The 24,652-nt window shown below is 41.7% G+C and overlaps 1 protein-coding gene across 2 annotated transcripts; it reads right to left on the reverse strand.

Moving 5' to 3' along the window:
• Positions 1 to 305: 305 nt before the first annotated feature.
• On the reverse strand, positions 306 to 24,200 carry dcam (S-adenosylmethionine decarboxylase proenzyme). Of its 2 annotated transcripts, none has more exons than XM_014204741.2 (9): positions 23,871 to 24,200; positions 10,911 to 10,997; positions 6,635 to 6,761; positions 6,342 to 6,486; positions 6,102 to 6,144; positions 5,791 to 5,935; positions 5,068 to 5,160; positions 4,820 to 4,975; positions 306 to 4,662 (listed from the first exon to the last, which is right to left on the reverse strand). In XM_014204741.2, exons 1-9 carry the CDS (start codon positions 23,978 to 23,980, stop codon positions 4,519 to 4,521), a joined length of 1,050 nt encoding a protein of 349 aa, XP_014060216.1. In that variant the 5' UTR covers positions 23,981 to 24,200; the 3' UTR covers positions 306 to 4,518.
• Positions 24,201 to 24,652: the final 452 nt, after the last annotated feature.

Raw genomic sequence — 24,652 nt, forward strand, 5'->3', positions numbered from 1 at the left:
ATAATCGCCTTGCTGAGACTGCCTATCCTCTTGAGCAGGGTTTCCCAAACTCGGTCCTGGGACCATGTTTTGGTTTTAGCAAACAATACATGTGTCGCGTTGGGCCTTGTTAAATTAATCGCTAAACATTTGAAGTTACATCTTGAATCATGACCAGTCATGCATCAGACCTGATCCTAACACTTGCGTTATTAATGCCATATATTTATGTGCAGGTTGGATATTCTACAGTTTTAGCTCAACGCAGTGGACTGGACTTACTGCTTTACTTCAGCTTATGCCCAATGCTGATTAAAAAAAAGTCATACAGAAGAATCATCTTTATTTATTAAAGCATCAAGCTCATAGTACAGATATATTTAGCACATCTTGACCATCCAAAGAATAGCAAAATAATTAGAACAGCAAAGTTTTCCCTTCAGTACATCCTGTAAGTTCACCCTCAAATTAGGGGAGGTGTTTGACTTTTCCCTTCCCCAGAAAACACAGCACGGGATTCTAAAAAGGTAAGGCAAGAACAATTTCATGATCCAAATATATATTTTTTAAATTTTTTTAGAAGCTAAGTTTGGAACACTGGTTTTACAACAAAAAGGGTTGGACAAAAACAAAATATGGTTGGTCCGTAGGTCCCATTTTAAATTTTTACGCTATGTTCCAAACCAACAGAACTAACCCCTACGCAGATCATCAAGTCTAAATATGACTTCATCCAAAAACAGTAACCAAAAGTTACCTTTTGTGAAATGTGCTGGTGCCCATTCCCTAAACCAGTCACTACAGCTCTTAGAACACAGAGGAGGCTGGTCAATACAGGCATAAGAATGACATTTCAGGTAAGGATACCTGGCGAAGGTTGGTCCTCAAGAAAAAAAAAAAAAGCGAAACCATTCCAAAAAGCCAGACATATTGGAGGGAAGATATTCCAAATTGTCAACTTTACCCAGGTCCTTACATGAAACAACTAATTCTAATGGTCCACTTGCAACGTCAGTCACAATTTCAGCTTCCTGGGGAGAAATTGTCGTCGTCTACGGTACACCATCACACTACATGACCAAAAGTACAGGGACACCTCAAACATCTCATTCCAAAATCATGGGCGTTAATATTGAGTTGGTCCCCCCCTTACTGCTTTTAAAAACAGCCTCCAATCTTCTGGGAAGGCTTTCCACTAGATGTTGGAACATTGCTGCAGGGACTTGCTTCCATTCAGCCACAGGAACATTCGTGAGGTTGAGCACTGATGTTGGGCGCTAAGGCCTGGCTTCACAGTCAGTGTTCCAATTCATCCTAAAAACGGTGTTCAATGGGGTTGATGTCAAGGCTCTGTGCAGACAAGTCAAGTTCAAACCACACCGATCGACAAACCACAAAGTCGGAAGCAAATAATCTAGAATGTTTTTGTATGCTGTTGAGTTAAGCGTTCCCTTTAATGGAACTAAAGGGCCTAGCTCGAACCATGAAAAACAGCCCCTGGCCATTATTCCTCCTGTACCAAACTTTAGATGGCACTATGCATTGGGGCAGGTAGCGTTCTCCTAGCATCCGCCAAACCCAGATTTGGCCATTGGACTTCGATGGTTAAGCATGATTCATCGCTCCAGAGAATGCGTTTCCACTGCTCCATATTCTAAAGGCGGCAAGCTGTACACTCCAGCCGATGCGTGGCATTGTGCATGATGATTTTGGGCTTGTGTACAGCTGGTTGGCCATAGAATCCCATTTCATGAAGCTCCTGACGAACGGTTCTTGCGCTGACGTTCCAACCTGCCTCTGGAAGCAACTCTGTAGAGTGTTGCAACCAAGAACTAAAATATATATACACACACATTTCAAAACGCACTTCAGCACTCAGCCGTCCTGTGAGGTCTACCAATTCGCTGCTGAGCCGTTTTTGCTCCTAGATGTTTTCGCTTCACAGAAACAGCACTACCAGCTCTAGCAGGGCAGAAATTTGACAAACTTACTTGTTGGAAAGGTGGCATCCTACGACGGTGATACATTGAATGTCAGAGCTCTTCCTTAAGGCCATGCTACAGCCAATGTTTGTACGATGTATAAAATTGTGCACACCCGTCCGCAACAGATGTGGCTGAAATAGCTGAATACACAAATTTGAAGGGATGTCCAGACTTGTGTATATAATGTATGATCCATTCTCTGGTGTTTTAAGAGCTTTCTGAACTAGCGTGACCTTACAGTTCCTAACATAATGGGGCAACGCAGCACAGGTTATAACCCTCAGAAGTAGTGCTAAAGGCAGGCCAGAAACAGCAGTCTTAATTCTTTTATTTTTTTTTAAACAGCAGTCAAAAACAAAAATGTTCCCCCAGGTTTGTCAGCAAATTCAAATCAATCCGCATTCACTGGCAGGGGAAGCATCATGAATATTACTGACCAGCCCGAGAAGACAATCCCACATCCTAATTTTTTTTATAAAAACTCAATGTCAAACATCAATCTCTGTATAGTAACCATATAGATGAGGGCCTGCCTTCAGCACTAAGGTGGCAAAGTACACAAACATTAACCCCAACCCACCTGTTCAATAAAACATTAGGATGCCTCAGTCCCATCTACATGAGCTGATGAAACTGGAAGGTGAAGCACATCACTCTACACAGGAGGAACAGACCGCAGAACACTACACTGTCAAGCAATACAGAACTAGTCACATGCACCACAGCGTCACAGGATTTTTCCCCTCACTGAACAAAGGGTATTGATTGTGCTCCAGAAAAACTGCAGTGGAGTCACATTTGGGACCAATTCAATGCAAAATGTCTGCGCACAATAAAATTAATAAAATGGTTTATGCAACAGTTGTGTGGAATGATCCGGGATCACCCTGGCATGCTCAGATTGGTGGGCCTCTATTGTGCGCTTACCGATTCCTGTATAGGGGGGGGGAAAGAGAGGATGTACATTGTTTATAAAAAAGAAATGCTTTGCTGGGCAACCGCTGCACTAAGCAGAGTCTGAGTCATTATTTCCATTCAGGGCCACACGGTGCAGCCAGGAGCACCACTCTGTCAAGCATGGTTCTGGGGCCAGCCGACAGTCTCACTGTACGCTACGGAGACCCGCTGGGCCGAGGGACAACGGCTGACCATGCTGGACGGCAAAGGGCGTTGTTCTGGCCCGCACCACAGCTACAAGGGGACTGAGTCTCCTTGAGTCATTTACATTCAGATAAAGCCCCTCAACAGGCTCCTCTAGTCTAAACATGGCCCTCAACATTCACGGTTGGCACAGCCTTTGTTCTTACATGACTGATCTAGTGTCGAGTTTGGACTTTGAACAAAAAATGTATTCAATTAATGCATAAATTAAGTGTTTAAAAACAGAATTCCATGAACCAGACGCTTCCTGTTGGTACAGTATACTTAAGCAATAAGGCACACGGGGGTGTGGTATATGGTCGGATATACCACAGCTTTCAGCCAATCTGCATTGAGGGCTTGAACCACTCAGTTTATAAATGTAGAAGGAGCCTTGGTGTAAATGTGAACATGTATTACACATCCCATACTGTGAAGTACCCAACTGGACATTAAATTATTTACACTAAGGTGTACTGTTGCATGGGGAACAGTTGAAAGCCTGTCTTTGTGGACACATTCAACAGCTAAATGCATTGTCGAGGTGGAGAGAAGCATGGCTGACTGAACGGGAGGTTAACCCAATTCTAGCAATACTCATTTTGGCTCCGGTGAAGTTTACAGCCAAGAACAAATTGACCCAGAAGTCAGCCTCTATCCAATCCTCTGGTAGCGAAACACTGACAAAGTATGGCATTTTGATTTAAGGAATTCATTAAATAGGTTTATGCTACATGACAAATAACATTATGGCCCAAAGCTCACATGCTTCTAAATCACTCAAAGACCAAAGTCATGAAATTCAATAATCTAAAAAAGGGTTGGCGTTTTACATTCGGGTACTGAGGAGTTCTGCTCGAGCTGATAAGTGTTCTTAAGGTGCACTCAAAAACAAAAAGACATTTGCAACAGATCAAATAAACAGCAAATCAGTGAAAGGGGGGGGGATTGCATTTCAACTTCAACATTTTTTTTTATAAATCGGTAAGCACATAGAGGTGGACCCATCTGAGCATGTCAGGGCCCTGGACTAGTGGGCACGGAAACCCTGTCTGTGGGGAATGAGGGGGGAGACCTGCAGGAAGGGGCCGCTGCACTGGGCACACGGGGCAAGGCTGGACAGCCTCAAATAGAGCATGTTTAATTCCTCGACATGCACTTCAAGATCACAGCAAGAGTGCACTAGACTATCTAAACAGAGAAAAGAGCTTTCATGCAAGAGAGCTAAGTTATAGGTACAACAACGCATACAATTCAAACTATTAGGGCCTGTGGCCTCGATGCCAAGAAATCCTGGACAACAATGGCAGCAGAGTGGAGTGGGCCTCTCTGCTTGGACAGAGAGACAGCCGCGGGGGGCGAGCCCTGCGACGCAGCCGCCTTTCTTTTTACGCTTCTTTTTCATTCTTAAACCTCAACTTTGCTGATTCTGCTGGCGGCTCTTGGCGTAACTAGTAAAGACAAAATTGTAATCGTTGAATTGGGCCAACTGGCGGTCGAGGCGCTTGTACCCCTCGAGTTTCTGGGCGGAAGAAAAGACACTGCGACATTTGGAGCTCTACAGTGAAAAAAAAGACAAATAAAAGAGGGAACAGGTGTTAACGGTGAAAATGCCAAGTACAGTGAAGCCATAGAGTCAATTATAAAGCACGTTTCTGAAAAGCAGAGCCGAACATCCACAAGCAACAACAGAACCGTTTTGAACGAGAACATACCTGGTTAACAAATAGCGTTGTCACAAATTTTCCTGGCTTAAACACGTCCACAACTTTCCTGACCAAATCATCGTAGGACGTCTGAGAGAGGTTGGTTTCAAAGCTGACATAGGAGAACTCTGGCTCTGGAGTGATGTGGATCGTCCAGTAAGTTCCCTGTAAGACAAATTATATTGGTTTTCGATAATGTCCCAGGTGTATTTGTAGAGAAGACCCTGAAGACAACACCATTGACAAGATCCACTTACATCAGTCTTCATTCCATTCATTGAGTAGCCGCAAGGGTTGAACATTGTGGCGTCAATCACAGAACCTGGTATCAGGTCACGAATTCCACTCATCTGAAAAGACAGAAAAACTGACTAATAATTGCACTACAAAACAGCAACTACTAGTTGACTGATGAACAGTCAGCTTTATGATGGCGTTTATCTATACGATAAGGGGAATATTGCTAGTGGGCACCAATAGGGATAATTTGATATAGATATGAGCAAGGCATAGCTCGATATTGGTTTATTCTTCCTGTTCACCTACACGATTGTTTAAAAAAAAAAAAAACATATCCCCGCATGCACAAAACCCCTTTCACAGACAATCAACATATAATTGCCTGCTCATGGGACGTCAGTTGATGAGCTTCCAATTGTACACCAACTGGGTCGGTAAGTTAGGGTGCCCCCCCCCCCCCCCAGAACATTCACATCTAGCCCAATCAACAAGCAGCGGTCACGACTTCAGACACGTGGAAGTTCACAATCACAGTTGAAATGTATTTTTATAAAACCAATACCGTATCGAAAACCCCTCCCCCCCAGATATTTTCCATATTAGTAGCAATCACCAGGGAAGGTCATTAGACAAAAACCACAATAGATTAATGTCAAAGACAGGTCCCCCTGAACAGTACCCTACTGAGTGAGCCCTCTTAAAAGGAAACAAACAGAACAGTGCTAGTCAGTGGGCCTTACACGAGTGACATCATTTGCAGAAACACCGTCTTTCATGAAGAACTGGTCCATAATTGCTGGATCAAGGTCACTCATCAGAACTTCCAGCGTCTGATCCGCATGCTCGTTCTCCCAGAACTCTGGCAAATCCAGAGTAAACAGGTACCTGCAGGGAAACAAACAGCGTACAGGAAAAACATGCACACATTCAGCAGCACTGGACAGTGTAGTTAAAGTCTAACAATGGCAATGTCCACTGCATTATTCATTGTCATTAATGGAACAGTATCTTGAGTATATTCCTTCAGTATCAAGTGTTGATATGACCTTACCAGCAATCAGAGTTCAAACGTCCCATACAGTACGCTGCTCCGTCTGGAAAAGAGAACAGCATGTCATTTCTTTCTCTCATGTGCCCATGTCTCATACTCTGTCCTCTAAAATCAGTAGAGGATAAAACAGCACAGCCTGTATCGCGTCGCTGACTCATTCCATCCATGAATTACCAGTCACGCCCATGGTGATTAGAGTTCGAGAATGGAATTTAGAGTATGGAGGGGATTAGTACTTACTTGGGAAAATCTGGCTGAGAAATTCCACTTCCTCCTGGAAGTTCCGATGAGGGAACTCCTGATGGGTGGGCTTCATGAAGTTCTTGCGAGAATAGAAGAAATTCTGTAGGTAGTGAGGAGATGGAGTTAAAACCTCTGACCTATCCTGTCCACGAGAACGTCACCACAAAAACAAGACAGTACAAAGATTACATGAGCCTCACAAAATGTCTTGCCGCATAACATGGTTTATAAACGGTGGGTAATTCTTGGTTTGAAGAAACATTTAGGTCATGCGTGGGTGTCACACTGACCTCGATGGCATCAAAGCCACAGTACTCTCTGGCGAGTTCCAGCAGAGGCATCAGTGCTTGCAGTAAGAGGGTGGTTCCACATGTCTTCAAAATGAAACGTCTCTTGGAGACAAACATGCTACTCTCACTGAAAAAAAGAAAGGGACAGAAAGAAAAGGAAGATTAATTATGCATGTTACACATGTACAGTTAAATATAGCCTTAAGCCTACATTTGTGACATGAACGCGACTGACATCCCCAATATTACGAACTGTGTTCAGAATTAAAATAGAAAAATTTGTTTCCCCAGGTTTGAGTTTCTACAACTTCCAGTTGAGATTTGTAAGCCTTCCAGCTAGGCACCATGACATGCCAGCCCTTGGCCAGACATTACCCTAGTGACAGCTTACAAATGATTCTATAGAGCAGGGGTATTCAACTCTTACACTACGAGGTCTGGAGCCTGTTGGTTCCATTCTACTTGATAATGAATTGCACCCACCTGGTGTCCCAGTTCTAAAAATCAGTCCCTGATTAGAGGGGAACAATGACAAAATGCAGTGAAACTGGCTTCGAGGTCCAGAGTTGAGTTTGAGGGCCCACGTAATAAAACACCTTAGTGAAACATAGGTGAGTAAGTCATCAAATGCCTTAGGTTCACTTAAAACTGCCAGTGTGAACAAGGCATTAGTCAGACTACTTCTAGGGGGACGTGCAGAGTGATGTTTTTTTTAATAAGTCAGTTGACTATAGCATAGCCAGCGAGACGGTAGGAGTCGGAGATCAGTCATGTTTTGTCTACTTGCATTCAAGCCATCACAAGTAGTCCTTTCCTGAATCAGGACTACGCCGTTCCCATAACAAACAGTTGACAGCTGCCACTTCACTACGCAGCTAGCTCTGATCCCGTCAAGGTTGGTGGATCCACCACCTCCCTTGTGATCTGTGCGCTCTGAGGGTTGTAGGTGGGACCGGCAGGAGTGGAGACCTCGGCCTTCACAACTACCCCACTCAGATGACACCCTAGTCCATTGGGTCTCAGTGGGGTCCGCCACAGCCAGATATCAAATTCATTAATAAAATGTAATGTCTATTACTAAAAGATAACACATTTTGGCCAAGGGATCCATGGAATAACTTTACAAAAGGTTTACTACACTGTTAATAGTCTGGTTCCCAAACTTTTCATAGTCCCGTACCCCTTCAAACATTCAGCTGCGTACCCCCTCTAGCACCAGGACACTTTTTTTGCCACCATTGTACAATACATTTATTAAACATAAGAGTGAGCGGTCACAACCCGGCTCATGGAAAGTGACAAAAAGCTCTAATAGGACCAGGGCACAAATAGTCAATAACTTTGCTCTTTAGCCATATACACACACACAACCTTATTTGCTCATCAAATTGATAACTCACAGGTTAATGAGAAGGGTGTGCTTGAAAGGATGCACACAACTCTGCAGTGTTGGGTTGTGTTGGAGAGTGTCTTAAATCATTTCAGTCGGTGCCCGTTTTTAGTTCATGCTAGTGAGGGCTGAGAATCCACTCACATAGGTACGTGGTTGCAAAGGGAATCAGTGTCTTAATGTGACTTGCCAAGGCAGAATACTGAGCATCTGATTAAATTCAAGTCACAGAACCGCTTGTTGCAATTTCAATGAGGCCCTCTTGTTCAGATATCGGTAAGTGGACTGGAGGCAGGGCATGAAAGGGATAACGAATAGTTGTTTGTGTCGTCCGTTTTGGGAAAGTACCTGCGTAATTGCGCACCCAACTCTGGTGCTTTGCTATATCACATTTGACATTGTCCGTAAGCTTGAGTTCATTTGCACACAAAAATCATACAATGATGGAAAGACCTGTGTGTTGTCCTTGTTAATGCAGATAGAAAAGATCTCCAACTTCTTAATCATAGCCTCAATTTTGTGCCGCACATTGAATATAGTTGCGGAGTCCCTGTAATCCTAGATTCAGATCATTCAGGCGAGAAAAACTTCACCCAGAGACCAGTCGTGTGAGAAACTCATCATGCAAGCTGTCAGACAAGTGAAAATTAAGCTAGTCTCAATTTAAAAAAAACATGTCAATACTTTGCCTCTTGATAACCAGCGCACGTCTGTATGTTGTGAACGCGTTACATGGTCGCTGCCCATATCATTGAATAGTGCAGAAAATGCACGAGAGTTCAGGGGCCTTGCTTTAACAAAGTTAACCGTTTTAACTGTAGAGTCCAAAACATTTTTCAAGCTGTCAGGCATTCCCTTGGCAGCAAGAGCCTCTCGGTGGATGCTGCAGTGTACCCAAGTGGCGCCGGGAGCAACTGCTTGCACGCGCGTTATCACTCCACCATGTCTCCCTGTCATGGATTTTGCGCCATCAGTACAGATACCAAAATTTGGTATCAGTGGAATTCCCACAAGAGTGTAACAGTTAATGTGATTGGATGTTACATAATTTGACATTGTCATTTTGCTGAATACTAGATGGTTTAATTTTATTTGGCAGTGAAATGAGGCTACTCAGGCGAGAACTGAATTTATTTAAAATCAGATTCACATTTTTGTTTGGCGTACCCGACGGCATTACGTACCCCGGTTTGGGAATACCTGGTCTAAAATATGTTCGTAACCCTGGGAAGCTCAGGGATATTTGTAACCATCCACAGTACTCCACCAATTATAAAAAAGGTTCAACTCAATACTTATTCATTAAAAACTAAATGTGTAAAATATTAGCTTTATTAGGGTTTCCGTTAGGAAATTTGGCAGCATTTGAAAATTTCCTGGACATACGGATTGGGTGCTTAATGCGATTATGGCATCCACCCACAGTGCTCAGAATAACAAATCACACTTAGATTACGGTAATGAATCTTAACAGAACACGCAACCCAATGGTGGGAGGAGTCCTTACCGTATTCCGACACGTACTTTGAAAATGTTAGATAAAAGTAAACATGTACAGTTTCCACAGCCAATAAGAAGAGTAACAAACAGCAAAATCACTAGACTATCTACTATCCCACATAGTAGACCTATACTACTGGTAAGCTTGTCGTTCTGTGCAAGAAAGAAATGGCCTAATCCAGACTGGGACAGTTGTTGAACAATAAATCCAAGTCATACAACCAGTACATCAAAATAACTTGAAGGTAGTGAGGCTGTTCAGAACATTTAGCTTAAAACCAGTGATAAACTAGTTTACACATAGCTTTGCAGCAATGCTCACACAGCAGTAGACTACATGCACATGTGCCATAATACAATTTGATGGAAAACAGATTTAAAAAGCGCACTGCACATGTGAGCTGTGGCATGTGAGATTAAAATAAGCGAGATCTAAAGAGCCAACAACTAGCATGGGTCGCTAATATGACAAGGATTGTGCCTTTGGATACTGGAAAATTAAAGTTGATGTGAAAACAAATAGGACATGACAGAAATAAGCTACTTGTTGCAATGGCAAGTCATAAAATAATTGCCTCCACGTTTATAGAAACGGATTGCTTCAAAGTAGCCGCGAGAACACAAGTACATACCTCATAATATGAAGTAAAATGTTGGATTCACAATTAAATACATTGTTTTCAAAATGCATACTGCCTCCTGCGCTCTTCGCCTCGTGGTGTGACGCACTGAAGCCTGCTTACCGTTGCCAGCACTTAAAGGTGAATGGGAAGCTGCGCTCCAACTACTGGTGGAGAATAAATAAAGCAGCCATTTTTAAGTTGTGGCCATCAAAACCATCAACATTAAATTGCATTTTGAACAGTTTCACAATGATTAGTCAAATAAAAGCATGTTTCACTCCTGCAGCAGCTCTCACACTGACAGATTCCCCCTCAAACTAAGTTTTGTATCCATCTGTATGTGGTGTGATAAGAATCATAACAACTTAAGACATGTTCCAATTTAATTCCACGAAACTGTGCAAATGAACCTATAGACCGATGAGCATTTCCATCAATGGCTAAAAAGCATTGTTTTGCAGTGGGTTCCCTCTTCCGCACAATTGGCTGGTGCCAGTTTTATTTAGCTGCTTTATTGGGGGCCAAAAGCTGGCACTTATCACCTGGGTTCAGATAAGACCCAGGTCATTAGGCCCTTCAGATAGAGCCAGAGACACCCTTCACCCAAGGGGAGAAGACAGTTTCCATGCAGCCAGCCATACAGCCACTCGTGAGAAGATTACAGATGACCCAAATGTAATACCTGCCTCCTAATCTGGAAGAGGAAAAAGGTACGTGCCAAGGTGACAGAGGCAAACAGAACAGGGATCCGGTCGCTACTCACCTGAGTATATAAGCTTCCTGCTTGTCGGTCTTCGTCACACTTATGATCAAACAGTGCACATTCTCCAGAAGTTTGTCCCACTCAAACCTGAAAGACAAAAGCATTTGTTGATGGGTTTTTTTTTTACTGAAGTTAAACTTTTTCTCAATAAAAACCAACCTTAAGAGCCGTGTCTGTAGTTCTATTGCTAGCAGACTAAATTAAAACATTGAGCTATGCTAGGGCTGGGCAATATGGCCTAAAAATACTCTAATGTATGGGCGACTCACAATATACATCTAGAAAGGTTATAAATAAGCATCGTTGTACAATTAAAGGTCAAATACTGCATTTAAAAACAGTCAGCAATAATCAAATGAATTCAGGGCTTCAAGATATAGGCTAAATAAACCTTCCAAACAAGCCCAATACAATTAAATCAAAATAGTTAGCTGCTTTTTTAGTGCAATAATCACTGATCTGGCATTCAAGTCCATCTATCAAATTGCCCTCGTTACAAATTTAACTACAACCATGCTTAATGCACTAATAATGCCTAACTTCTTGTAGCAGGTATTAGGCTATAGAAAATTAACAGGTCTCAACACTCAAGGCCACGTGCTAGTGATTAGCCGGCTAATCTTTACATTTCAAGTTGAGCGAAATGTATTATCAGTTTCTTTATGAAAATATTTAGCGAACGCCATGACCGTAGCTAAAGCAAGGGGGTTATAGCAGCACAAGCAGACTAGAAATGAAGGCCAACTTAGAGGAACTTGAGGCAATAAAATATTTTAATTCTGGAAAAACACCAGGGCTTGACAGTATACCACTGGAGGCATCAGACCTTTGATGTACTCAAATACCCATTAGCATGTTTTACTCTTATACAAAATGGTACCCTCAGGTACTCAAGGTCTGATTTCATTACTTAAAACAGGACCCAGGTGTTAAGTGTAAAGATGGAGGCCTCCAGTTTTTTACATTGGCTAACACTTAAATGTTATGCCAATATCCTGGCAAAATGCATAGTACAGATTTTTTTTTAATTTTTTTTTTACATGGGCAATATACAACTATTACTTGAAACAATAGAACATAATGAAAAGATAACAGGCCTGGTCTTCATAACAGATTTTGAAAAGGCATTTAATAAAGTATGACTAGAATTTATATATAAATGCCTGGATTACTTTAATTTGAATCTCTTATACAATGGGTTGAAGTTCTGTACAGCAACCCCAGATGTAAAATAGTAAATGGTTACTTCCCAGAAGGTATTGAGCTTTTAAGAGGAGTCAAACAAGGCTGTCTGTTGTCTCCATATCTATTTATTATGGCCATTGAAATGTGAGAGCCAACAAGAACATCAAGGGGTTGGAAATCCAGGAGGGGGAAAAAAAAAAAAAAAAAAGGATCAATGTATGCCGATGACTAGTTTATCTTAAGTCCGCAAACTGGATCCCTGCAGTCTCATTGACTCTCTTGTTCCATTTTCTAGCCTCTGGATTAAAACCTAGTGTACCATATTATGTAAAGTGTTTACACTACCTTGTTTACCAATAAAATGGTCAGATGGTGAAGTAGACATACTTGGTATTCACATCAAAAAAAATCTAATGAACTTAAAATTAATTTTAATAGAAAGTTAGCAAAACTAGATAGGATTCTGCAAACATGGAGGTAAATACTTGCATATTTGTCCTGTCACAGTTTACTTACTAATGGCACTGCCTACTCCAGAGAACTCTTGTCATATGAGCAAAAAAAAAAAAGACACTAAATCTCACTAAAAGCTTCACTCAAATTATACTTAAACACAAAATGGTTCTCCAGTAGGTTAAGGCTCTAACTGTTCAAAAGTTGCCTTTTGCCTTCACAAATTATAACTTTTCATTTCTATACATTATTATATTGATTATATGAATAGACAGTTGTGTCATACGCAGTTAGAATGTAGGGAACTTCTTTGACTGCCATAACCAGTTTCATCTGAGGACAAAAATGTTGACAGCTGTGCCATACAGGTTGCAAAATAAATGTACGAAGTCCATGGCACATGGTTTATGAACTGGTACAAAAACTACACTTGATTCAACAGTCTAAATTATATAACCTTCTTGCCACCAACAGAAGAGAAATATGGCATACAATCTCAGCTCTGTAGATTCTCTTGGCACCAATCAATAGATTATTTATTCTGGTATTGCCCCTATGTAGCTTGTTTCTGGTCACAGGTTCAGGAATGGTTCATAAAAAAGAACTGCACTTAACCTTACAAATAGCAGTGTTGGGCAATTTGGAAAGCCATAGTCAATAAATAATATACTCGTAGGAAAGGTTATTTAGCTCATCTGTGGATACAATTAAAAAAACATTAACCTTTTCTAAAGTGTATCACAGCACAACTAATATATGGCACATGGAAACCAAATGAGGGTGGTCTATGATAGGTAGGTGGGATTAAAGAGTTGGTATTCTTTGCGACTGTTGCACATAAAAGTACCACGTACGCATATGTAGCAAAAAAACTAAGGTCTGTCCTCCGAAGAGGGGGGACAAATAAAAATAAGTAGACTACAAATGCATGCTGAGCTCGTGAAGCTCCAGCCTTTGGGAATCTTGCTCCAGTCAAGTTGGGCATGCTCCACTCCTCAAGCAGTGCCTTCGGAAAGTACTCAGACCCATTGTTACATTGCAGCCTTATTCTAAAATGAGATACATAATCTCAGCAATCTACACACAATACTCCATAATGTCAAAGCAAAAACCAGTTTAGACATTCCTGCAACTATTAAAATTAACAAATACATTTACATAAGTATTCAGACCCTTTGCTATGAGACTTGAAATTGAGCTCAGGTGCATCCTGTTTCCATTGATCCTTCTTGAGATGTTTCTACAACTTGGAGTCCACCTATAGTAAATTCAATTAATTGGACATTTGGAAAGACACCTGTCTATATGAGGTCCCACAGTTGACAGTGCACGTCAGAGGAAAAAAAAAGCCACGAGGTCGAAGGAATTGTCCGTAGACTGCCGAGACAGGATTGTGTCGAGGCACAGATCTGGGGAAGGGTCCCAAAAATGTCTGCAGCATTGAAGGTCCCCAAGAACACAGTGGCCGTCATTCTTAAAATGGAAGAAGTTTGGAACGGCCAAGACTCTTCCTACAGCTGGCCCCCCCCGGCCAAACTGAACAATCGAGGGAGAAGGGCCTTGGTCAGGAAGGCATCCAAGAACCTGATGGTCACTGACATGTCTCCACAGAGGAACTCTGGCACCAAGAGACCCTTCCAGAAGGACAAACATCTCAGCAGCACTAACCAGTTAGGCCTTTATAGTACAGTGGCCAGACGGAAGCCACTCAGTATAGAGGAACATGACAGCCCGCTTGGAGTTAACCAAAGGCACCTTAAAACGCAAGACCACGAGAAGAGATTCTCTGGTTTGATGAAACCAAGAACCTTTTGGCCTGAACGCCAAGCGTCACATCTGGAGGAAAACTGGCACCATCCCTACGGTGAAGCATGGTGGCAGCATCATGCTGTGGGTATGTTTTTCAACAGCAGGGACTAGGAGACTAGTCAGGATCGAAGCAAAGACGAACAGCGCATAGTACAGAGAGATCCTTGAAGTACTGAGCATTCTGGAGCAGGTTCTCAGACTGGGGCAAATGGTCACCTTCCAACAGAACGACCCTAAGCACACAGCCAAGACAACGCAGTAGTGGCTTCAGGACAAGTCTCTGCATGTCTGAGTTGTCCAGCCAATACCTGGACTTGAACCCGATTGAACATCTCTGGAGAGACCTGAAAATAGCTGTGCAGCAACCTGAGAGCTTGAGGGGACCTGCAGAGAAGAATGGGAGAAACTCCAAACACAGGTGTGACAAGCTTGCAGCATCATACCCAAGACTCAATGCTGTAATGGCTGTCAAAGGTGCTTCAACAAAGTACTGAATAAAGGGTCTGAATACTTATGCAAATGTGATGTCCGTTTATTTTTAATAAAAAAGCAAAAATCTGTTTTTGCTTTGTCATTATGGGGGTAGCGTGTAGATAATGAATTTTAGAATAAGGCTATAACTTCAAAATGTGGAAAAGTCAAGGGGTCTGAATACTTTCCAAGGGCACTGTACTCTAAGGTGCACACAGGTGAGAAAGAACCAAAAATACAACATGCGGACAAAAACGCTCATAAAACGATAACCTTGATTCTTACAGGCATTTGGAATGTCGCACAAAAACAAATTCGGATTGTCCCCCAGCCCTAATCTAAGCTAATCATTTTACGATTCCATAGATGGCAATTTTGGGTTATCTAATTAGCCCGACAAAGAAATAAAAAAGACAGTGAGTGAAAAACAGAGCTGTTTGACAAGTTACCTCACCTTCCAAGAAAACAGACCAAGCTCCAGTATTATACTCATGGATTGTGCCGGGTCCAGAGCCCTGGCATTCCATGGAAGGTGCTAGAACTTCAACTAGGCTACCTGGTTAAATAGGAGGTGAAATTTTAAAAAGGAGTGTTGCGCAACCCTGGCAGAACCCCACACGACTTGACTGCCCCTTTAGTGGTCACACTGCAAACAGCTTTGGCTTTGTGACCTTTGAACAGGAAAATGTCCTCAGACCAGTGTAGAATCCATTTGCAAAGAGCCTCCAGCTGTGTCTAACATTCAGTCCTCACCTCCAGGGCACAGATTTCTCAACTAGGGATCTCATGATACGATACATGCGGCAATATGTTATGTATTGAGATTGTCACAATTCTATAGGTATTGTGATTCGATACTGCGATTAGATCTTCAAAACATATTGCTCACTAAATGTCTGCTGCAGAGAGATAAAATTAGAAAAGTTGTTAAGCGGTCATGGATACAAGTGCTGAAAACCTGTTGGCTCTATCGGTGTGTTTAAGAAATGTGCATAGCAATTAGGCCAACTTGAGTATGGTGAGCCACAAAACATCCAAACAGTTTCAATTAAAATCAGGAGTGTCCCTTAAAAAAAGGACAACTCCGCCACTTCACTAAACACACCATAATAACCTAAATGTTTAGTAATGTGTAATTTTATGATTTCTGTTGACTGTTCAGTGCTGAGCAAAACCAGAAATTCCTTCTGACATTAAAGTAGAATCCCTGAGATAACGAATACAATAATTGGACAGTCATGTTCAGTGATCAAAATAACTGTAGCTCTGATCACATTTCCTCTTCCAGCTATATACACACGTTTCTCTGGTTGTCTGTCTAATAACTTCTGGAAATATTTTAAAATAGACGATTGAATACCTGATATTTATAGCCAGCCTACTCAAATTCTCTGGTCAATGCTCAAACTACCATGATTTCATTCGGCGAAACCACTACCACCATGAAGGACCGAAGTTGCCACGCCTGCAGCCATTGTGCCCTTTGCAAATGCCTATATTTTCATATTTACTTGTAAACTTCATATTAGTTCCAAAAGCCCTCCAGTGTTGGATGATTGCTTGGACAGTCACTAAGGCTGCATGTGTCTTATTGTTGAAAACCTTGCTAGAAGCAGCAGGTTTAGATTCTTAGCTAGCATTGCTAACATTAGCGCCAAATACAGGCTGCAACCCTATACATTCTTAAAATGTGTTCTAACAGGCCTACATGTTTGGACTGTTTAAGACAGCCGTTAAGATGAAACCGCTGTTGCAAACACTTATTTTTTGGCATGTAGCAGTCAGATTAGCTAGCAGGCTAACTAGATTCAGTAACTTATGGTTAGCATAGGTTGTTAACATTAAGGTGGAATTATTTTATTCTGGGGGCATGGACTCAACAAGCTGTCGAAAGTATTCCACAGGGATGCTGGCCCATGTTGACTGCAATGCTTCCCACAGTGGTGTCAAGTTGGATGGATGTCCTTTGGGTGGTGGACCATTCTTGATACATGGGAAACTGTTCAGCAGCAGCATTGGAGTTCTGGACACTCAAACCTGTGCACCTGGCACCTACCATAACCAGTTTAAAGGGACTTAAATATTTTGTCATACCAATTCACCCTCTGAATGGCACACACCATGTCTCAAAGCTTTAAAGTTACATCAATAAGGCATCATATCTAGACTGGCCAGGTGAAAGCTATGTTCCTAATGTTTTGTATAATCAATGTATATTCAACATGACATTCATGCAAGCATAATATATTTACAACCCAAAATAATTACAATGGGAAATGCACTCATAACATAAGCAATATATTTAGACTAAGCTTAGTCTGGGCTTGATAGACAAAATGCACCCTGGGAATCTTAGTATGCTGTAGACGAGGGCAATACAGAAGCTTCAAAGTGTCAAAAACAAGGAATCATGCAGTGTGCCTAACAAATATGATAACAAAAGTGTATCAGATCTTACAGTAGTGCATATATACACTAACTGGTAATGTGGCAGAATTGTCCTTTAAGTAATAGATGTCAAAAGAATCTATAATAGTTTAGCTCATCCATCCACCAACATCAATTTCCATGGTTGACATAAATTACCATTCTGCCCGACTGTGCAAGCCTTGGGCAAATAACCCTGGCAACAAGAACATTGATGGCAATATCCTTTACAGGACCAGGACTCATTTCAGGGGTCATCAAGTTTGGGTCACACTCTTACTAGAAGAGTCTGGTAACATCCCAGTACCGATCGAGTGGCTCTCAATGTGAGCTGCTACAGCGCTCCATCTCAGTGTGACATGGGCACTATAGCTCTTCCTGGTGACGATGGACTCCATTCTTGCCTGGGGAATTTGAGGGAAAGGGAAAGCCAGGATAAACACAGCCAAATAAATGATATTTGCCATGTGTGCCTGGGTTTGTGCCTATCTGGGGAACTATAAGTTTGCAACACCCTCAACGTAGGTTAAATGAATATGTGAACTTTCCCCATTAGTGGCAGCTCTGGTCAACATTCTTCAGTCAGACAATACACCAAGAAATGTTGGTCAACAGCCCACAATTTGATGAGGACAGAATTTAAGCAGCTACTCAGCCCAGAGAAAGTCAGCGGCATAGGTGGGTGTGAGGTACAGATTCGTGAATCAGATGCCCTTGTGGACTTATTTGGACATTGGCAGGCATCCAGCACCCCTGATCCAGAGTCTGAGCAGTTAATCTTCCCTGGCTGTAAATTAATACCCGCTGTCATTCATTCTGTAAGCCTGACACTTTCCTAACCCAGATCTGATGATTATGTTCTAAAACAGAACTCAGGCTTTCCCCTACGTTGGCAAGAGTAGCCATGAACCTTGCCACATAAGGGGGGGGCTATAATGCACCAAGTAGACAGTGCACCAATACTCTCAAACCAGGCAATATTCTTGATTTTAGATTAATCAATGCCGATCGACAACTAATACACAGCTTGTCTATTTCATACTGGCGCATACTCCCCATGTCAATTTATTATCTTATAGCCTACTATCGAAAAGCCTACGGTAGGCTAGTTTCATTAAAATAAGTTAAAGGAAGGAGAATCATTTGCTTGTGGCTTTGATTGACAGGTCTTTTTACATTGGGGGGGAGCATTCTCTATAGGCCTATATGTCCAGTCATAAAGCAGCATGTGCAGACTCCATCTTTAATAGGAGTCAAACGCTCATGTAATGATTTAATCTTGCTTAAGGCCTATTTTCAGTAGATCAGGCAAAATTATTTCTCTCATTACAGCATCCTATCTTAAGACCATTGCCACTGGAAAACGTGAAATTATTTATGGGCTTAGTGTGAAATGTTTAGTATCAAAATTGGATAAATATTTTCTTTATTTGCAAAAGACAAGGTAGGCATATATAGCTTTATTTTGACTTCGCCATGCACCATTACGAAGCGATAGACCCTCTCCAACCTAGCATTCTTTGTAAATTCAAATTTATAAGTAATAACAATTAAATGCCATGATAATAACAAAGTGTAAAGGCTTGCTTCAAATAGGTTTTATTAAGAAGCATATCCACCTAAAAAGTGTACAGAATTATGATCTCCCTTTTTACATAGGGGTTTACAGGCCTAACAGTACACACACCTACTTAGTCAAGAGTTTTTCCTGGCCTCCACAATCCCCTGACCTCAACCCAATAGAGCTGGTCGGGATGAGTTGCACCGCAGAGAGAAGGAATAGCAGCCAACAAGTGCTCAGCATGTGGGAACTCAAACTGTTGGAAAAGCGTTCCAGGTGAAGTTGGTTGAATGCCGAGAGCGCAAAACAAATTTCATTAAATTTTACTAGGCAAGTCAATATTCTCTTTTTTTTTTTTAAATGACAGCCTACCCCGGCGACACTGGGCCAATAGTGCCCCACCCTATGGGACTCCCAATCACAGCCAGATGTGGTACAGCCTAAGGCTATTTTGATTTGTTTAACACTGTTACTAAAATGATTTCATATGTGTTATTTCATAGTGGTCTTTACTACTATTCTACAGTGTAGAAAATAGTAAAAATAAAACAAATCCTGGAATGAGTAGGTGTCCAAACTTGACTGGTACTCTACATTGAAACAAAATGGACACTGAAAGGAGAAAAGGAAAAAGCAGTAACAAAGTGTAACGCTCTAGTGAAGTTGCACACATTGAGTCCGATCGATTATGTGTCGTCAATATGAAAATGTGACATCTTAATTTGTGTACTGGATTTAAGAACTGATCATTTCAGCCAACCAAGCATTCAAACAGAGGCATGGTGGAGAGGGCACGTCAAGAAACCTAGATATTTAAGAGCAGTGTATGCCCTAATGTAGTGTTTGACAAACTAAGGGTCGTGACCCCATGTGGGGGTTGCCTGATTTGAAAGCGGGGTTGCAAAAGCAACTGAAATAAAATGGCGCTTGGTTCATAGAACTGGGGTTGTCAGTAACCGTCGGTAGCCGCTAGATGCTCTTGTAATAATGTGGCTCTTGAATGGTTTAAGCTAAAAAAAAAAAAAAGTATAAATAAAAATAATCAAAAAAAAAAATTATATCTCAAAAGGTAGACTCTTGGCAACACGCATGAGTGGTTTCCGTCTGATGCCCACAAGCCGAGCAGGACTTTCTTGAACAGTAGGAAAGACTAGCGTTGTCTAGGTTCCAGATGTTCATATCCTCATTTCAGTCCACACTGGGATTTAGAGTATTATTGTCTTAGTACACAAGGGGGAGCCCCCCAAAAAACAAAATCACATTTGGCGTCCATTACCAGAACGCCAACAAAATGCTAAGAGCGCAAAGACCGGCAAACCAGCTCATGAAGTTGGACACCCCTTCAACTTACTGGAGTCTGCCATTTCAGCCACACCCATAGCGAGCTGTATAAAAAATTTTTTAAAAGGGAGCTCACTGCCACGCCTTACTGAAGAGCTCAGTGACTTTCAACATGGCACCGGCAGAGGATGGCACCTTTCCAACAATGTGATTGTCAAGTTCATGCTCTGTTAGAGCTGCCCTGGTCAACTGTAAGTGCTGTTATTGTGAAGTGGAAATGTCTAGGAGCAGTAACGGCTCAGCCGCGAATTGGCAGGCCACAAGCTCACAGAAAGGGACTGCAGAGTGCTGAAGAAAGTAAAAATTGTATGTCCTCTGTTGCAACACTCACTACCAAGTTCCTTCCAGATGCAGTTTGGAACGTCAGCACAAGAACCGTTCGTCGGGAGCTTCATGAAATGGGTTTCCATGGTCGAGTAGCCACAAACAAGCCTAATATCACCATTCGCAATGCCAAGTGTCAACTGGAGTGGTTGTACTCTGGAGCAGTGGAAACAGGTTCTCTGGAGTGACGAGTCACTTACTCATCTGGCAGTCAGATTGCCAAATCTGGGTTTGGCAGATGAACGCAACCTGCGCCAATGCATATTGCCAACAGTAAAGTTTGGTGGCGTAGGAATGGTCGAGGACTGTTTCATGGTTCGGGCAAGGCCCCTTAATTCCAGTGTAGGGAAATCTTAATGTTACAACATACAATGACATTCTAGACCATTCTTTGCAGCATCAGTTTGAGGAAGGCCCTTTCCTGTTTCAGCATGGCAATGCCCCTGTGCACAAAGCGAGGCCCATACAAAAATGGATATCGAGATCGGTGTGGACGAACTGGAAAACCTGCAAGCCAGGCCCAACCTCACTAACGCACTTGTGGCTGAATGGACAAACATCCCTGCAGCAATGTTAAAACATCTAGTGGAAAGCCTCCCCAGAAGAGTGGAGGCTGTTATAGAGGCGGGGGGGACCAACTTCATATTAACGCCCATGATATTGCAATGAATTGATTGACGAGCACGTGTCCACACACTTTCAGTCATGTATTGTAGGTAGGAGGTACCGAAAGTCAGAATTATTTTTATTTTACAAGCAAATGGAAAAAAAATTATGCATGCTTGTCTGGAGGAAGAACAGTACTGTGTGGAGTCGGAGCTGCAAGTGCAACGGGCCTGCCTGCTTCTTGGAGAAGAGGTGAGGCGTAGACGGGCACAGACCATTGGAAAAAACTTAGGAAATCAAGCTGCAGTGGCAGCTGTACAGGTAACTCATCCAAAGGGCTTTGACTTCAAGCACAGCAGAAAGCCAAAACAATATGCCCCACAACCTTAACTAGCAAGTTAACCTTAAGGGTCGACGTAACATTCTTCATTTTTCCACGCAGGAAAAAGAAAATGCGTAAGAAATATCTTGCGGCGTTCCGTAAAGACAGCTCTATAATGCTTTCTATTGTAATTTCTGCTCAGCGTCAGACAAATGTTTTGCTTCAGTTGCATTTCTCCACTTAGCATGCCTGTTCATGAATTCTCATCTATCAGAAGACACCTGACTGATGTGTTGCTACAGACTATTTCTCTCTGGTAAAATGCAATATTAACTTTAAGCATTAACCATAATACTTTAGGAAATGTAGCTGGTTATATTCTTTATGATAAAGATATGGTCATGCATCGTTTTTAGCAACAACAAAAAAAGTTTATTGTAAGCTAATTTACTTGTGCGGCTGCCAGCCAAAGTTTTGCACTACTGTTGTCATTGACAAGCCACTTCCTGCTTAATGATTTATACTATTTCCTATGACAGAAAACTGTAGTTTAATGTCCCTGATCACTATTGAGAAAAACAAACACCTTTACTTTCAATATAAAACAAACCCTGTCAATACACAGCTGGACTCACCTGTTCCTGCTTTCTCCTGCTGTGCTATTTACAAACACTTGACTGGCTCAACTGTTCTGGGGAACTAACATAAGCTTCATAATGTGATGTGAAATGAACACCATCTGCTTAGTCTCCTAAAGTATTGCACAAGTTCACTGCAGGTATTTGCTTAAAGTACAGATACATTTATTGAAAAACGTTAAATTGTTAAAAGTTTTGTAAAACAATCACATGACCATTTCTAAACATCCTGGTACAGCCCAAGCCTAGACCAGGCACTAAATCAGACTGGGTGTATATAGAATAGAAAAATCAATCTACATAGACCATACAAAATTGCTTGATGATCTTCTGAACTATCCACTAACTAATGCATTTGTCACTTCAAACCATACTTCTTTTAGATTGAAACTCAAGTACACTCAGGCTAATTTGTAAATAAAATATCATGCCCCAAATAAAAAAAGCTAACATTGGCCAATTACAATCACTTTTTTTACATGGTGGGGTTTTGAAATTCTCCAAATGTGGTCATCACTGGGAGTAAATAAAAGTTTGTGAATCCCTGCCCTACTGTTTGACTTAATCATACATAACAGCAGTTTGCTGGAACTCCAAGAAACACTCAGGTATTTAAAGAGCATTTCAATAATTTTAGTATGGTTGATAGTAAAACATCCTTTAGGGCAATGCAACAAATAAGGGCCTAGTTTATGAAGTTGGAGAACCACGAGTGAGTATCATGGAACTCCATTTCATCGTACCTGCACAAGTAATAGTAGCAAGAGACTCCAAGTAACGTTAATGAAACTACTGGCCATTCATGCATTGAGTCCGATTGAAGATTCGTTTCTCAGATAACTGGTGGGCAATCAACTCTCAAACGGATCATTATCCATTACATATTGATTATGTTTATAGGTTTAGTTCATTCTGCATTGCAGATGTAAAGCTTAACAGAAAGACAGCCAATAATATATATTTTTTTTAAGTTGCCACAAGGCACGGCCCCAAGGCACTACCACATGCTTAGCATGATGCTAGGGCCCACATGCGTGACGCAGGAGAACAAATGAAATGGAAAATTACTAAACCTAGTTACACAATGACAACTTCACAAGTTGAGTTGTAGATTTAGTGAGCTACCTAGCTTTTGACATAAGATACATTACTGCATAAAGATGCACGTGTACGTCGGTCTAACGCCAAATGCATGCGCAGTATGCGAAAAACCCGCGCAGTCAAACTCAACCCAATCGTACTCTTTCTCTTGCCTGGGTAACAAAAAAAAACTTGCTCGATTTCAAATACGTAGCCAGCCGGATACCTTACATTACATCAAGCCATATTTAGATACATTTCTGAACATGTTAGAATACAAAGATTTTTTACTGGAGCCCATGCTTGACAGTTGGATGAAATATAGGTAGACTAGCCAACATATAGCGAACCATCCAACAAACAGGTGACATGGTTAACGTTAGCTAACTAACACCGATTGAATGAATGACTCAGCTAGCTACCGCGTTAGCAAGCGCCAAGCTACTACAGCTAGCGGTCGAATATGGGGGATGGTAATTCATTCGGCCACCACATGACATGTCAGTGAAAGATGCTATGGAGGTTTACGAGATAACTGGGCTCGTTGTCATTAAACAGACTGTCTAGCAAGAGGAAGAAAGCCTGGTTACGATGTTTTTAGCGATTGTTGAGGGTTGATTCTACAGCCAGTCTTCAGATGACGGATTGCTTGTGTCCATACATTGCCACATGCTAGCAGCTTAGCTAGCAAGCAAAGTCAAGTAGAGACAGGCATGTATTAATCAAATCTTCACTTCACAAACCTTGGGATGGTACGGAGGTCCCCTGTTCCTTTATTCTCATCTTGCCGGGAGAACCACACCTCCAACAGCTTCTCGGTTCCCTCGAAGAAGTGTGCACCGTTCTCTTCCATCGTGGCACAGCAGACACCAATAACAGAAATTAAATGTCGGTTACGTTTTCAACTTAATTAGCTAGTCCTTGCTTGATCGTTATAATTTATTAGGTACAGTCCTTTAGCAATCCAGGTGTAATTTCTTGGTTTTACCGTCTTCCCTTTTACAGAGAATACTGTAGAGCGACTGCTAGCTAATATCGCCGGCCATACTGTGGAGAGCGCAGAATGAGGGCTGCACAGTGATTTTATTCACCTAGCCTATCACGTCACCCTCAAGTTAGTCGAATCACATTGGCGGGTCCTTTTCATTAAGTGGCGATTGGCTGAGTCAACTGTCAGCATGACGAAAGTGTGTACATTGCTAATCTCCAAACATATTACAAAATGATGGTTATGCCGATTTGCTACATGTACCTCTCTCATGTAACAGCACAAGGCAATAGATGTCAAATGGGGGATAGTATAGTAGACTTTTCCTCTAGTTGAGGCTACTTGAGAAAAACCTCACTTGATTATTTCTATTCAAAAACGTATTGGAGACCTGCACATGTTGGGTCAAACTACAAAAGAGTAACTGACACGTTTGTTAATTTGAGTAGTATATAAAACACGAAATGTTACAACTGATCTCCCCCATTCTTTTTGAATGTTCATGAGTATGCAAGTGCAGTAACTGCACTTTAAGTC

Source organism: Salmo salar, chromosome ssa06, assembly GCF_905237065.1.
Source record: "Salmo salar chromosome ssa06, Ssal_v3.1, whole genome shotgun sequence".
NCBI lineage: Eukaryota > Metazoa > Chordata > Actinopteri > Salmoniformes > Salmonidae > Salmo > Salmo salar.

Bases quoted from the DNA above. Each gene is read 5' to 3' on its own strand.
- dcam (XM_014204741.2), bottom strand. From the start codon at position 23,980: ATGGAAGAGAACGGTGCACACTTCTTCGAGGGAACCGAGAAGCTGTTG. The intron at 10,998-23,870 runs GTTTGTGAAGTG...TTTGTCTTTCAG, and splicing joins GACCTCCGTACCATCCCAAG to GTTTGAGTGGGACAAACTTC. The intron at 5,936-6,101 runs GTAAGGTCATAT...GTTTCCCTGCAG, and splicing joins CGTTTGAACTCTGATTGCTG to GTACCTGTTTACTCTGGATT.